The sequence below is a fragment of the Diabrotica undecimpunctata genome, chromosome 10 (assembly GCF_040954645.1).
Source record: "Diabrotica undecimpunctata isolate CICGRU chromosome 10, icDiaUnde3, whole genome shotgun sequence".
Taxonomy (NCBI): domain Eukaryota; kingdom Metazoa; phylum Arthropoda; class Insecta; order Coleoptera; family Chrysomelidae; genus Diabrotica; species Diabrotica undecimpunctata.
The window spans coordinates 27,102,485-27,119,630 of record NC_092812.1 but is presented as its reverse complement, the minus strand read 5'-3'; the positions used below and the strand labels follow the sequence as shown (position 1 = coordinate 27,119,630).

The 17,146-nt window shown below is 34.5% G+C and overlaps 1 protein-coding gene across 1 annotated transcript in view; it reads left to right on the top strand.

Moving 5' to 3' along the window:
• The window catches only part of LOC140451663 (uncharacterized), a 102,559-nt gene extending 86,478 nt beyond the window's left edge, over window positions 1–16,081 (top strand). The window contains 3 exon segments of the mRNA XM_072545507.1: window positions 6,944–7,519; window positions 12,385–12,557; window positions 15,131–16,081. Of these exon segments, the coding sequence (XP_072401608.1) occupies window positions 6,944–7,519; window positions 12,385–12,557; window positions 15,131–16,066 (1,685 nt within the window). The 3' untranslated portion in view covers window positions 16,067–16,081.
• Window positions 16,082–17,146: the final 1,065 nt, after the last annotated feature.

Here is a 17,146-nt window from a genome sequence, read left to right as displayed (position 1 = left end):
AACCTATGACAAGTCAAGATCTTAAATGAGATCGCTCAATTCTGCTTGACTTAATCTGTGCGGTTTATCATTTCTTTCCTCAAAATTCAGATCATCGGATGTCGAAGATTTGCTTGGTGCTTCTTCTTCCATAATATCTTCTTCTATAACACCTGTTTTCTTCTTTTTCGATTTTTTCCCATTATGAATTCGCCGTTTTCGTCCTCCAATCCTCTTTTTTCCCAGTCACCTTCTTCCTGCCGGGTCCCAATCCAATATTCTTTTCGGTCACCTGTTCTCTGGCATTCTTTTTACATGCCCGTACCACTGCAGAGCTCATGTTTTCCAACTTTTATGTAATTGAGCATTCTACTTCCATTCTCCCCATATTTCCTCTATAACATCTTTATTTTATAATTCCATTTCATAATTTTGGGGTGGAATAGGAACTGCCCTTCTTCTCTTCATCGACAAAGGATAAACCCTCCAGTCAACAATTCGAGCATTTCCAATATCTATAGTTTCAATTTTCTTTATATCTGTTTCATCAAAACGAAAATCGATGAATTCAAAGTTGCTAATACGATTCAAAAAGGAGTAGTAAACAGGATTTCCAAGCGGTGAATATACCGTCACCACAATCTTGTTTCTATGGCAGAACTGAACCAGCTCGGGTTTTTGTAAGAACAAGTGTAATTCAATCTAATTTCAAGCTGGTTTGGTTCTGATGAATTTTAAAATTCTATCCATTTGTTTTACGTTAAAATTTGAGAAACCAGCTCTTCTTTTTGCTCAGTTGCTTGGCTCTTCAACAAGCAGCAACTTGTTTTTCCGCGTTCTGTCATAATACCTTGCTCTTCTTATATCTGGCTTGTCATGTGGCCAGTCCTACCGTGGGCATGCTCAATGCACTACAAGAAATTGTTTTAGCCATATTTTACTAAATGATTCCGACAATAAAAAGATTCTTCCTGGTGTTCAATATTTTTTATACCGAACAGTTTGCTTCAGCTGTCCATGGACGTGACTTTTGTGTTTTAAGTTTTTGTATTAAAAATAAACATATTTTTCATTTTTCAATTCTATTACATTTAAATTAGGTGGCATTTCTACGATATTTTCTTCAGATATTCAAATTTTTTTCAGCAACTTTTGCCTGGAAATACCATGTTTTCCTCATTGTTCGATTCCTTCTGCTACTTTTATAGCTTTTCTTTTTTCACTAAAGTAATAAATCGCACCTTTTTCGGCCATACGGTTAGTAACTGATTATATACTAATAATCTATTTTTGAGCTCGTTAACTAATATTTTCATGCTCTTATACCATATGCTGCCTTAAAGACAGAAATATATTATTTGATAGAATAATAAATATCAAAGACGGAGCTGTACACTGTATCTGTTCTCGAGTTTGTTATCGCGAATAGTCCGAAACTGCCGTATTTGATTTGCAGCAAGACAAGCTTTAAAACAGAAGGTGGTAAAACATAGTATGTGCTCATTGTTGACAGTTGTTCTTTTACATATTCAGCACTGACACTCCAAAGATTTCTCATAGTCAGTTTCTCGAATGAATTTAATAATTAAAAAAAAATTTGTTTGTTAGTATACCAAAATATTTACTTAAAGTATTTTTTGATTTAAGTTTTTATATGATTTTTAATAAAAGTTTTGATTTATTTTGCTGTGTTTTGCTTTTGGCTTTTATTTTTTTACCTAGATCCTTTATTTTTATACCTAGCTTTTCAGTTGTAGCTACAATTTGATTAAATTATATTTGTACCAGTACATGCTATGTGTGATTATAAATGTATAGACAACGAATAACCATGAACAGAATTAGAACTATTTTTTTAAATTTTAATGTCGACGATGAAAGCCTTAATGGATTATTGCTAACGCAAGGGCATTTTGAAAATTCTATTCTGAGGTGAGGTGGATTATTCCTCTTTATCGTTTATAACTTGCTGTGGGTTTTTGTTGCTGTCATGGCTTTTTTCCCTTTCTGCCTGTCTTTGCAGTGAACTTTCCAATACTTGATATTTATTGCCCTCGTTGTCCAGATTTTATTCCTCGGTACCTGGGACATCTTGTAGTCCATTTAGTTATCCTTCTCAGCATATCTGTGTGTGGTCGTCTCACCAATGGATCCAACCCAGTCTAAGCGGAGAGACCTGACTATGTGTTCCCCCTTTTATTCTTCTTCAATTTCGGCGATTGTTTTTACTTCTTTTTTCTCCTTCCCTTGTTAGTAAGTCCCAATATTTACTTACGTACTTACAGTAACTCAAATATGTCATTCTTTATGAATGCTCCTTTATATACACTGCTGACCATAAAATAATTCAAATTATCTATCCCGTAATTTGAAGTTAGATTAGATATTTTTATTTTTTCAGATTTTTCTGTTGTAACTAACTGATGGCATGCTAAAAAATTTGTTTAAAGTTTATTAGAAGTAATAAAAATAACAATTTTAGTCCGTCATTCTTTGATTGAATCAAAGGAAGTTTTAAGAACTTCAATACTGAGTATTAGTTTATATTTAAATGGGAATAAGCCACATTAAAGGTTAAAATACGTTTATTGACGTTTCAATTTCCACTTCGGAAATCGTTCTCAAAATACAAACACTAATGTTTGTATTTTGAGAACGATTTCCGAAGTGGAAATTGAAACGTCAATAAACGTATTTTAACCTTTAATGTGGCTTATTCCCATTTAAATGTAAATTAATTTAAAATGCCACAAGAAAATAGCTTCAGAACAATACTGAGTATTAGATTGTGATAGTAGTAGTGATAACAGTTTGCAAACAAGGAGGCATCCCTTGGATCACATTATGAGGAAGATTGTCACATTTCTGCGCAAGTATGTCGCGAAGCCTTCTAGAATTTTTGGGGACTGGCGTGTCGCCGTAAACGTTTTTCCATCTCATCCCAAATATGTTCAATGGAATTTAAATCTGACCTGCGAGCAGGCCAAACAAATCGAGTGATTCAAACACAATGCGCAGTCTACGTCCCATTCTCGAAAAGAATAACTCTGTGCGAACGTCACAAGATCTGTCTTCTCATGCCATAACTGATCTCCCACCAAATAGAAATCGTTCGGCAATATGCGCTCGAGCTTTCTCTCACCTCGTCATCGCTACGTTTCTACACATCTATGTGAGCCGAAACAACAGAAGACTAATCCACTTTTGTTCAACTATTCTCGTTCAAAATTCAGTCTGGCAATCAGATGTTCACAGGCAATTGGCTTAAGTTCGAGAAAATCATCCAGCAGCATCAAGTCGCGTCCTAACTTTCCACTCACTTGTTTACATTTCTCACTTCTTGTAGATGATTTTGAAGGGGAACCGCTATGGCCATTCGGTTTCTTAAAGCGCTAGAAATGAAAAAGCGGTCGCCAATCAGAACCAGGTCTTCGAGTGAGTACGTCTGTCTCTTCGTAGTGCCATCATACTCGAGACGCTTATTATAACGTTTCGCAATAATGCGTCTATCTTTTAAATAATCATTGTAATAATGAAAAATGTTAACACTACAGAAACACTTTGGAATTGACATATAAAACTACAGAAATAAAAACTATGCTAATAAAATTAAAATTATTGTTCCAAAATAACTTCAATATACGGGGTGACCCTAATTTTATACTGAACGTATTACTTATCAACTGTAATAAAATTTGGAATTGTATCTGGGAATAAATTATAACGAAGACGAAGATGAGGCTTGTTATGTCAATTCCAGAGGTATATGACCCGTCAAAACTAGATCTCTTTTAAAGATAAGCGATTCACATATTATGGCGCAACGTGTAATTAGACGTTTTATAGAGACAAGCGTTTACACTTAACTACTTGGAAGAGTTTGGAAAGAAAAACTACTTTGGACGACGGTTGTGTGCGTTTAACACAAGAAATTGCCACTCATCTGCCTTAGGAATTAAATACTAATTAATTAAAACAGGGGCGTAAATGTTGGTGAAGACATTTGAATGCGAAATTTCGCTGCAGACTCAAAATACTGAACTTTTACAAAGACGCATACAATACTTACAGCGAAAACAAAGGGTTCTGAGTAGCCTTCATAGTTGAACATATCATAATTATCATTATTAACCGTTTTGAGTCCACTGCTGAACATAGGCCCCCAATAAATAATTCCATTGCATCCGATCTTGAGCACCTTGAATCCATTTGTGCTGAATGCGTTTGATGTCGTCCGTCTACCTTGTCCTCGATTACGATAAGCATCGTGTCTAGGTCTATCTATACAGCCCTTGCTGTCCAATTTTGGACATAGGCCTCCTCTTCTTTCTTCCACGTCTCTCTATTGTAGGCAGTTTGTATCCACTTCGGGCCTGCGTGTTTCTTCAAGTCATCTGACCATCTCATTTGTGGCCTTCCTCTTTTTCGTTTGTAACTATATGGTCTCCAGTGTATAATCATCTTATTCCATCTGTCGTCTTTCTGTCTTATGGTATGTCCAGCGAACTTCTACTTAAGTGTTGCTATCTGCGTTAATACATCGTTCACTTTTGTTTTGTTGCGGATCCAAGTATTTCTTTTCTTGTCTGATAGCCTGATGTTTAGCATTTGCCTTTCCATAGCTCTTTGGGTCTTTGCTATTTTTTCCATGTTTTCCTTTGTAAACGTCCAAGTTTGAGAACCGTAGGTGAGAACAGGAAGTATACATTGGTTGAAGACTCTTGTTTTTAAATATTGGGGGTATTTTCTATTTTTTAGTATATAGGAAAGTTTTCCGAAGGATACCCAAGCCAACCGTATCCTTCTCCGGTCTGATTTTCTTTATTTAATTTAACTAGTTGTCCCAAATATATATATATATATATATATATATATATATATATATATATATATATATATATTCTTTTACTTGTTCTATAGTTGTTTGTGCAATTGTAAGTATTAATTCTTGTGGTTGGTTGGTCATAATTTTCGTTTTTTTATATAATTCATATGTAGACCTGTTTTTGTTGATTCGCTATTTAATTCATCTATCATATTTTGTAATTCTTCTCTTTTATCTGTTATTAATACAATGTCGTCTGCATATCTCAAGTGATTCAAGTATTGGCCATTTATGTTAATATGTGTCTAGATATCTATTCTAAAATTTTCTTCCTTCATCTCTGACCCTGGCAACATATCCTGACCAGTTCCAGTTCAGCGTTGTAATTCTTTTAATGGCGTCCGTAACACCGGTTCTTCTCCTATTTCATTTGAAACTCTGTCTCAGGGATATATTCAGCATTAATAACTCTCCTTTGCTCTCTGTGACAGTTATGTTTTATTTACTTTTCTGGTAAGAGTAATTTTCAAGCACATGGGAATATCTGACTATGCCCATTTATGTTGGCTTTTCTCAATATTGTTTCTTACAACTTTGCACTCTGCACTCTGTAATAAAGCAGTGATAGTTTATAAGATATGGTGTCTCATTACATAATACCTTTCTCCAAGGGAAATGTTTTTGTGTCTCCATAGTACATTAATGTCGGTTAATGCCTTCTTAAGGTCCAAGAAACGTAGATATGCCGGTTTGTTGTATTCTAATGATTTCTCTTGCACTTTTACAATGGCGTTTTGTATTCTATAACTTTCTCCATTAAGGATTTTATTAATTGTAGGTGGTCATTAGTTCCAAAACCACTCCTAAATTCGGGCTTGATCTAGTGATTGACAATATCAGGATAGCACAAATCAAGAAGGGTAAATAACTAGCGCCAGCGATCCAAGAGATATAAAATCATCACAATTGAGGGAGACACCGAAAATATAGAATGGAATAACGATGGAAGAGGTAAAACAAGTATTAGGACCACAAAGGAATAACAATGCTCCAGGTATTGACAACGTGTCTTCTGAACTATATAAATTAGGTGGCGAACATCTAGTAGAACAAACGCATTGATGAAAAGATCCCTTGCCTACTAGAAGACCGGGATTATATGCCCAATCTCTAAAAAAGGGGATAAACTGAAAGGAGAAAAATTATCGCGGTATAACCCTCTTGTGCACTGCGCACAAAGTTTTTAGTTACATGCTCAACAGACTCCAAAAATGAAAGTGTTGTCGGTTAATATCAAACAGGCTTTCGACAAGGAAGATCTACAACTGATCAGCTATTCACGGTTAAATAAGTTCTAGACAAATCGTGGGAATACCACATTGGCATCCCCAACATATTCATAGATTTCGAATAGGCCTACGACTGAAGAGACACAAGTTATATCAAATATTGCATAGCATTAACAGCAACGGTCATTGAATCAATACCTGGGGATTTATTTCTCTTTAGTTGTATGTGGGTTGAACTCGCAAGCCAAAAATACGATACGATATAAGTACATATGTACCAAGAATAGAAACTGGAGAATGAAAGCTTGAAGTAGGAATTAATGGAGGGTATTAATTAAACAAGGCCCAACCTGAATGATGATGGTGATGGAAATATTTTCGGTGAAGAGTACAGAATTTTCTATTGTTCCTAGTTTGGTACAAATTATTTTTCATGTGAGTTTATTAATGCTAATTTTGCCCAGGTGTTTCATAATTCTGTGATTCAAATTTTGTCAGTATCTCCTTAAATAGTTGAAATACATCATTTATGTACTAAAAGTTGCTTGGCATTGCAACTATAGCCTCAAGTTAAAAATAAATTTTGTAAAAATTTAAAAGACTGTTTTTCGGTGTTTTAATTTTGATTTCGAGTATTTGCATATAAATTATTTTAATACGAAATCGATGTTTTTATAAGAATCTTTTGTGATATAGTGTAGAGGTAGTGTATATAGTGGAAGCGACTGTCCTGCTTTATCTGTGGCAATCGGTATTAGAAAAAATCGTAGTTAATATTGGATGTATATTGTATGTATATAGGTATTTCGTATGGTATAGTAGTCTAATATTACTGATTTTATTTGTAAAGGTGGACAACAAATAGCAGTAGTATCAGGAAGCAGTAAAATTTTGGCTACGGTACCAGCAAGATCGGGCCAAAACATGCTTCTATTTCAAAGTTTTACAAACCAGACAAGAAAGACAGCAATACCCGCAGTAAAATATTCAACGATCCAACCAATTTCTGGTATTACCTCTCAAACCTTAGCTGGTGTTAGCCAGCAACCCATGATATTACCTTCCAACTCAGTTGCTACAGCTGTGTCGTTTGGGCAGCCCTTAACGTTAAAGAAAATCGGGGATGACCGGGAGGGTAATGAATTACTTCTGACGATCTCCCAACGAAAGGAAGATATTAAAGAAAGAAGTGAAATTCCCCAACCTGATAGTAGCACAAGTGTTTCAAGTGATAGTGTTGATATTAAGCTAGAAGACTCTGCCTCACAGTCTGATAGTTCTAATGAAAAAATATTTCATACGTATCAGAAAACGGTGATAAATTCTGTCGAGACTTCAGTTATAGCAACGACTTCTAGTACGGTCAAGAATGAAGGAAGCGTTTCTAATCCGAGTGGGAATGCTACTCCAGCAACCAGTATTAAGGGTAAGTGTTATTTCATTAATTGATAAAATGAAATTGACAAATATTAACATAGTGGATAAGGTAGGTACAGTGAAACTTTTCCATAACGGACGCAAACGAGGCAAAATAATTATCCGTTGTGCAGAGTTATCGCTTTATCAGTTGAAATAAAAAAATTGCTTGATCTTTAATTATACATTTTCGTGCATATTTCCATAAGCATATTCGCTCCGTGGGTGACCATGGTAGGGGTACCTTGAAACGATGCCAGCGTGCGTAGCGGCGAAATATGACAAAATTGGACCTTTTGGATCTTTTTACTCATAAATTTTATCAAAAATGGGTGCAAATACATGTTGAGTATTTAATTGTGCTAATGATAGCAAAAATAGTGAGTGTAGGTTTTATAGGTTTCCAAATATTACATATAAATTAGAGAAAAGAAAGAGATGGATTCGTGCTATTAATATGAAAATGTAAATATCACATAATTTCATTTTTATGCAATTGAAATAGGAAAAATTTAAATAATTTACCTTAAATGATATTTCATAAGGCTTCAAGCTAACTGCAGCCTGCTAGATGACTTTAGCTTTTATATCATAATTTTTAATATTATTGTTTTTAATTACATGCTCTTCCACATGCAAAAACTTGATTTGCCAGTACTAGATTTTTCCGTTCCTTTTCCGTTTAGGGTTGAAAATATAAAGTTGATGAAACTTTTAAAAACCCAGTTTTTAATACTAAATTTATTTTGTACATAAACTGAAAAAATATAATTAAAAAACTAATTATTAATACTTGTCAATTTCGTATCTATTTAACATTATGTTTAACCTCAAATTGCGAGGTCCAAAACTGTCAGATGAAGGCGGTAGATGTCGCGTCAGTCACGCACGGAGCAAATACATAAATAAAACAAACAAAAACCATGATGTAAAAAAGGTAGGTATTACTTCTAAAAAAATCGTAAATTTTGGTTTGATTTTTGTTTTGAACATTATTTTTTACAATTTCTGACTCAACATTTAGACTTACATCAGATATTTTTTACTCTTGTATCATCTTTATATATAAAAAATAATTTCTAATTCATCGTTACTCTCATTGTCAGAAACATTGGACACTTGTTCCTTTTCTTCAAAATCACTAACACCACTAGCTAAGTTTACTTCAGGATTTTCCGTCAATAGGGCTGCATCAATCTCTAGGTAGTTCAAAAAATTTTCAACTCCGTGACTTTCGCAAAAGGTTGACAATGGTAAATCATCTTCCAGGTCTTGTAGCTCCAAATTTTTCACAATTTCTTCTCCATTACTATATATATACAAGGATTTCCACAGTTTTCACTGTATTCCTTCACTCAACCGTTTTCTCCAATTTTTCCTGTTTAGCCAGTCCCCTTCCTGTAGGTTTCTTCTACTCATTGCTTCGTCCACCTCATCTCTGAAAGATCTTCGGGGTCTGCCTCTCTTTCTTCTTCCTATCGGGCTCCACTCTGTTATTCTATTTATCCACCGATTTTGGTCTGCTCTTCTGACATGTCCGTACCAGGTTAACCTCTTCTGTTCGATGTAGTCTATTATGTCGGAGTTCATGCCCATTCTCCTCTTAATCTCCATGTTATTTATCCTATCTCTTCTTGTTACTCTGCAGCTTCTCCTTAGAAATTCCATCTCTGTTGCTCTTATTTTGTTTTTGGTTTTCTTATTTATTGTCCAATTTTCACACCCATAAGTGAGGATACTTCTTGTCATGGTATTACATATTTTTTTCTTTGTTTTCATGCTGATGTTCTTATCCCATAGTACCGGGTTCAATTTTCGTATGCAGTCTCTTGTTTGTCCTAGTCTATTTTTTATATCTTCCTCCATTGTTCCTTTGTTTGATATTATGAAACCTAAATACTTATACTTGTCTGTTCCTTTGATTTGTTTACCTTCGTCTATTTCCAGCTGTTTTATTTCTGTATTCTCCGTTGTTAGGTATTCAGTTTTCTTTAGGTTTATTTCCATCCCATTCTTTGTATATTCCTGCTCCAGTTTTCTCATCATAAAACTGAGGTCATCCTCGTCTTGTGCGATCACTATTTGGTCGTCGGCAAAACTTAGCGTATATAGATATTCGTTCCTTACTGGTATACCCATTCCTTCGCACTTTCTTTTCCATGGTTTCAGGGTTTTTTCCAGGAATATTTTGAACAGGGTGGGGGATGTGGAGCAACCCTGCAGTAGTCCCTTTGTCGTCTTAAATGGACTGCATATTCTATTGCCCGTTTTGATAGCTACTTCGTTATTCTTGTAGAGTGCTTTTACCGCGTTTATTAATCTTCGTGGAACTTCGATGTTTTCCATTGCTTCCCATAGCTTGGTTCTAGGTATTGAGTCATATGCCTTCTTAAGATCAACAAAAGCCAGATGGACGAATCTATTTTTGGCCATTCTTTTTTCTATTAGTTGTTCGACCGTGTAAATGTGATCTAAGCATGCTTTCCCCGCTGTGAAACCTTCCTGGTCTTCTCCGATTTTATCTTGTACATATATTTCTAATTTTTCCTTTATGATCTTTCCATACAGTCTGCCTATAGACGATATAATGCTGATTCCCCGATAGTTTTCGCAGTTTTTTCTATTTCCTTTCTTGTATATTGATGTCATATATGCTTGGGTCCATTCTGCCGGTAAGTCTTCTCCATTCAGTGCTCTCTCAAACATTTTATGTATCATACGGAATAACTTTTCCGATCCGTTTTTTATCAATTCATTTGGTATTCCGCCGGGACCTTCTGCTTTTTTGTTCTTTAGAGTTTTGATCGTTCTTTTTACCTCAGCTAGGCTTAATTCGATTTCGTCATGTGTGTAGATTTCTATTCCGTCTATTTCTGATTGTTTGAATTCGGGGCGGTCTTCGGTTAGCAATTTTTTATAGTATTCTTGCCATTCGTTTTCTTTGATTTGACCGATCTTGATTTTCTCTGTCTTATTTCTTTGGAGCGACTTTAAGATGCGCCATGACTCTGAATTTCTCGTTCCTCCTATGTGCTGTTCTATCTCTGTGCATGTTTTTTCCCATCTTTCATTTTTTTCATTTGCTACTTTTCTTTTCACTTCTTTATTTTTTTTTTCTGTATAGTTCCAAGTCCTCATAGTTTTTTGTGTTCAGGTATTTTATATGAAGTTCTTTTTTCTCTTTTATGCATGTTAGTGTGTCTTCGGTTAATTTCGTAGTTTGGTGGGTGTATTTTTGGTCCGCTTCTCCAAGAGCTTCTAGGGCTGCTGTCTTCATGCAGGTTTTTATGTGTTCGTATGTTTGTTCTAATGATTCATACCGAAACTCTTCTAGCTTTTGGTCCAATCTTCGCTTATATAGGTCTTTTATTGAGTCTTCTTCTAATAAATTGATTTTGAATTTCTTTTCTTGTATTGAGCACGTATTGACAGGTGTAGCCGGAGCCGTAACTTGGTCAGACTCTCCCTGGGTCGGTTTCTGTTGGGTCCATATGAAGGGGAATTCCATCCAAGCGATTACTAGTTTGTGATCTGTGCCGCATTCTGCGCCTCGCTTTACTCTCACGTCTTTTATTTTTATCGAGCTTTCGTGGTTTACTATAACATAATCAATAATAGACCTCAATTTTCTTGTTTCTTGTATCCAAGTGTATTTGTGTATGTCTTTATGTTTGTAGAAGCCGTTTGTGATCTTTAAGTTGTTTATTTCGCATAGCTCAATCAATCTCTCCCCGTTATCGTTCATTATATCTTCTCCAAATCTACCAACTGTTCTGTCGTTTTCTTTTCTTCCTGTTCTTCCATTTAGGTCACCGGCGATAATTATTTCTTGGTTCTTCTTTCTCTTTTCGATTTCTTCTTGCAGTTGTTCTATGAATTGTTCTTTTTCTGCAATTGAGCTGTCTTCTGTTGGACCGTATACTGCTAGTAAGATAATTTGTCTTCCGTATACTTTTAAGTTAAGCTTGGCAATTCTTTCGTTTATTGGTTCCCAGTTTTCGATTGCGTGTTCCCATTTCTTTTTCAGTATAATTGCAATTCCTGCTTTTGCCCTTTCTTTCTTATCTATTCCGCTTCAACAGTGAATGACTTCTCCTATTTTTTCGGTACCGTTTCCTTTCTTTTTCGTCTCAGTCATTATCATTATATCTAGTTTCATTCTTTCGAGTTCCGCTATTACCTCTTTGTCTTTTGTTCGCCATCCTTGTACGTTCCATGTGCCGAGTGCGAGTTTTCTCTGGCTTTTCTTTCTTTTTGTTGTTGTTGTTTGGTTGAGTTTTGAAGCTGGGCTTCTTTCACTTAAAGCAAAACTTCTCCATTACTATCGTTATTTAAAAAACTAGCAGTGGGAGTATACTCTCAGGAGATGTGTATTTGCCGTAGCTACATCTGTCTAACAGTGTCCTCTTGTACTGGAGCCACTATCGGATGATAGTAAGTTCTCATGTAAGGCACGTAAGTTCTCTTGTTTGTAGAGAATATCTTCATGGTAAAGTGGTCCATTGACTTGATCTCTGCTCTTAGCTTAATCTCTGGTATTCTACTCAATTGTCTTGTTTGTTTTTAAAAACATTTTTCTTATTTATTGCCAATAACACAAGTTTTAGGATTTTAATAAATATTTCGGGAAAATTTCGAGAATTTCGGGAGAAACGGGAAAATTCGATTTACCAAGAATCTGAACGCAGTATAACCAATACCGTATTCGTGGAGGCATTTCCCGTGAAGTGCCATTATTTGTAATGTAAAAGTTTAAATTCTGCCTATTTTAGGCATATTTCAAATGCCCCTTATTTAGAGGTCAAATCTCTGGTTTATTTTATAAACTTTTGTCAACCAAATATCTTTCCTTTTAAGGATTTTATATATTTACAGCCGAAGCAAGAACCGTAGAACGAATGCAATCAGTATTAGTAACAGCATGCTCTTCAAATGGGCCGATGCTGTCACATACCACTCCAAGGTATAGAAAAGTTTCGGAGGCTGCAAGGCCACACACATCCGAACTACCTGTTACTAAGGGAGATTTTCTTCATAATGGCCAAAAGGTAAGTTAAATTTTACATACATTAAAAGCATGGTTTTATTCGATTATGAATATTGGTTTAGAACATGAATCATACATTATAATTTCGATAAAAGCATCAATTAATAAATATTCTCATCATTAGACAAATCTCTGATTAAGATACATCTCTTTTTAACGCCCTTCAAAGGAGATTATGATAGTCTAAATATGATAGTTTCCTATCTAAACAGTCATCACTCACATTTAAAGATACATCTCTGTTCTTTTTTACATTCCTCTTCTTTCGTGAGCAAATTGTCTCCATTGTGGTTTAATATTACTAGACGTACAAATAACGTATATATAAATAGAGAATGGAGGACAAGCTTATCTTAGATGTCACAAAAAATTATTATGTACAGAATGCTCTGCTTGATGACCCAGAAATCCATAATAAAATATAATACGTATACGAGAGATCCGTTTTATAGTATTTAAACTTACTCCCCTTGCTAAAGCAGCACGCCCCTGTACTTAAAGTCTTCAACAGACTGATTTTGAACTGCTTCTAGCTGTATAAAATCAATTACATTTGCTCTTACCACCCTCGTTTCTTCAGACAAGACTTTTCCTTCTAATCTTGATTGAAAATTCATGTTGATAATTTAAAAACTCAAATCAATCACAATAAAAGCTCTCCCAACATATGCAAAAGAAAAAACAATATTTTTGTCGCAAACTGTACAAGCAACTCGCTTTTCGGGATCACTAAGTAATTGAACAGATTCACTTTGAAAAAGATGAAATTTATTAAATGTGAGTAAAATTACAGTCGCAAGAATTTTACAAATACTTTAAAAGGCAATGTCGAAGGAAGGTCCCAATTTTATGCTTACATCCAAGGATAATTGGATTATGTTCATACTTTTTCCGAAATTGCATGAATGCTGAAAGACAACTATAATTTTTGAATAATAAATTTTTCTCGATGACCTATCATTAATTGAAAGATAAGAAATGCACGAACATGATACAACATGTCATTGTAAAAGAATTGTTCGAGATTTTGTTTTACAAACTTTTAATGATATAGTAATAAGGAGGTATATGGACTTTTTGGCCTCCAAGAACTCCAGACTTTACCCCTCTTGACTTCTTTTTGTGGGGTTGCTTAAAACAAAAGGTTTACTTGAAGGTATTACACCTAATGCAATTGGAAATGCCATTAATGCATTTAATCGGAGAACAATCAACTGTTTAGAAAGAAATGGTGGATACATTAAAGTTGAAGCTATGTTGTAAATATTTGTTACGCAGGGATTATGGATGTAATTGTTGCTACATTGATAAGGAAGGTTATTATTATTTTATTCAATAAATAATGTAACAATTTCTGACGAAACTTCTTTAGATACTTCACGAATTTAAACGTGTACAACAGTTTAATGAATATTTTGATATCCATTTGAATTTGAACATATTTTATTCTTCACTACAAAAAATTTCTTAGATTCAGATCATTTTATGAACAATATTTTTTTGTGACATGTAAGATAAAGTTTTCCTCTAGTTTACTAAGTTCTCGGGAAGAACCGCATTGAGAATATTACACTCGACGTTTCGGACCCATTTTGGAGCCATTATCAAGAGGGATATGGTTCCGTTCGAGTTTGGAGTCTCAATCTGCATACTCCCCCCACTCGTGACGTACCAGTATCGTGTTCTGTATTGCAAGAACCGTCAAACGCCACTGAGATCTCCACCTGCCTACTCCTCTTGATAATGGCTCCAAAATGGGTGCCGAAACGAGGCCCATATTGTCCAATAACACCAGAATTGTATGATGAGAAGAAAATTAGAAACACTAACACTGGTATGGAAAGTAAAAGATAGTATTGAGAAACGAATGAAGACGACTTAATTGCCTTCAAAAACAAATATGGCGACGGATACGTTCACAACGGAAAGAGATTAAAGTACTTACAATACACTAATAAAACATTTATAAGATAATGGCCACACCTACTTTGTTTCACGCAAACAGATAACTCTAGAATCCAAGCTACTAGCTAAATTTCATGCCTAAACCCTAGAAGGAATTAACAGAGCACATTTCTTGATAGAGAAAGAAGAGAAAACATGATATACACTTATGCAAGTTCTAAGACATCGATAACTTAGTACTAAAAACAAAAAAAAAAGAATGGAATGGATATATTAACAGGATGATCAAAAGGAAGAGCAGGGAGAATCGCTCATAGTAAGTCACGTGGAAGTAGAGCGATAACCTAAGCAAGGAGAGAACAGGTTATGAAGATAAAACAGGTAATTTTCTTAACATCACGAAGAAAGAAGACTGGAGAAAATTTTTTAGAGACAAAATAGACAATAGATTACTTAAATAAAATGTCTGTACATTTCATAATATAAATTTATTTGTATGTGTTGGTTAGCCTTACACCTTAACTTCTGCTTTTTCTAGAATTTTTTTTGGTAATCTAATTCCAGAGTTTTATTTAGCCCTCGATTAAATATTTCCTATAGTGTAGATATAGTTAGTAACCTAAGAAATTTTTGGACCTTTATAGTGCTTCATTAAATTTTCTTTTGCAGCCATCTGGTGATCAAAAAAATATAAGAACGAATACCACATACTACGTAAACAAAACAAAAAAGATTTTAGTGGAGTCTCAAAAAATAGACAGCGAAATGCAAAAGAAGGCGGCAATGGAACGAGAGTTGAGGCTTCAAAAATCTCTTTCAGAAGAATGTGAAGACTTAGGAGTGGACGAGCCAAGTGCTAGTGATTTATTTCCAGAAGCTGATTTGTTATTTGATTCCAATCATTCTCCGTCTTATGATCAGGCTCATCACGATGTAGTTAAGCGAGTAGGTGATGTAAAAGAAGAAGTCAAAGAATCATTAAATTTATTTAGTGACGATGAAACTTCTAGTTCACTCAGAACAGACTTGTTTGAGTACGTTGAGTATGATGAGCCCGTGGGAACATCTTTAGAATATGAGGAGAGAGAACTGAATGGAAATATCGCCGAGACAGGTTCCTCTGGTTGTGAAGATAATACTTTACTACCAAAATGCGCTGCCATGTCTGAAGTTACCCTAAACTCACCCATATCGCCAGAAATATACCAAGAAGTCAACACGCATAATAAGTACAAGTTTAAATATAGCAATAGAAAAAAGGGAGAGAGAATGAAACAGAGTGAGTTTACTGGAGAAGTTGTTACGAGTTCGGAAGATACAATAGTTTGTACCCAGTTGAACAAAGTTCATTGTGTCGAGGAGAGCTATAAAATATTACACATCGGAAAAACGGAACTTTTGAAGGAAGGTGAGAAATGTGAACTACATTGCGACGAAGATGTAGACTCACCAAGTGGCCGAGGGGCGAGAAGAAGTGTACGAAAACTCTGCTCGTGTTGTAATGGTTCGCAAGATGGTACGTTAGCGAAAAAACGACCGCATACTTCCAGACCACACACACCGGCAGCTCCGCACAAAAAGTCTTTTCTTGCCAAGAAAAGATAGTGGACTTGTATATTTTAGCAATTGTTTTATTGGGTGTCACTAGTCATTAGTCATTAGTACTTGAGTACTAACTATTGTATTGACGACTGGTGTGTCTGAGAGTCGAATTACTTGTATAGTAATTGCTACGTTTGCAATCTTTTAGTACCTCTTATTGTAAATTTTCCTCGTATATGTAATATATTTACATTATATGTGCAGTTTGTCGTTGTATATACTAATTTAATAGATAAATTATCACATAGGCGGACGTGGTCCGTTCAATAATATTGCTCTACATTGAAAGGCAATATAAGTTTCACATCTTTTGTGTGATACTTTAAAATTTAGTTTATGTTAACAATATCCATCCTAATCAATTCTTTTTATGAAACTTTAGCAAATTATTTCATTAGTATATGCAAATATGTTAACACGATGATCCCTGGTTAAAAATAAGATTTATACTAGAGGAGTTTCCTACTTAGCTAGAAGGTATTTAATTTAATAGTAAAAATGTCTTTGCTGTTATAGTATCTTATATGTTTTATTTTATTTCCTGGAATGCTTACATACTTAATATGACACATTCATCATGATTAAATATGAGCTTCTTATAGACCAGGGAAATAACGATTTTTTAAGACACTCTTTGATACACGTACCTAACAATTGCTTTTGATAAATTTGGTAATAACAATATCTAATAAACAAAATATGCAAAAGATTAAACTTCATTTTTTACTCATAAAAAATGTAAGATCGCTATTTTATTTATAGCCTTTAAAATGAGAGTTTGTAAAGTTATTTTTGTTAATTTGTTGCTTAATTATTGCAAAAATAGCTTCAACAGTCAATTGTTTGAAAAGTATTAACAACTTTTCTAAAAGTGCAAAAAAAAACTTATAATTCGCGTGAGAATCGGGACAATATCACAAGTATTCAGCTATAAAAATTTTAAGAAGTTTGACTTACTAGTTAGGGTAGTTGTGGGCAAAAACACTCGTTTCATTATCTTCAGAAATTATAAGAGTTTAGAACTTTTCCAATGTTATTACGGGAGAGCTTACATATTGTTTTTCCATTTTAAGTATGGACAGT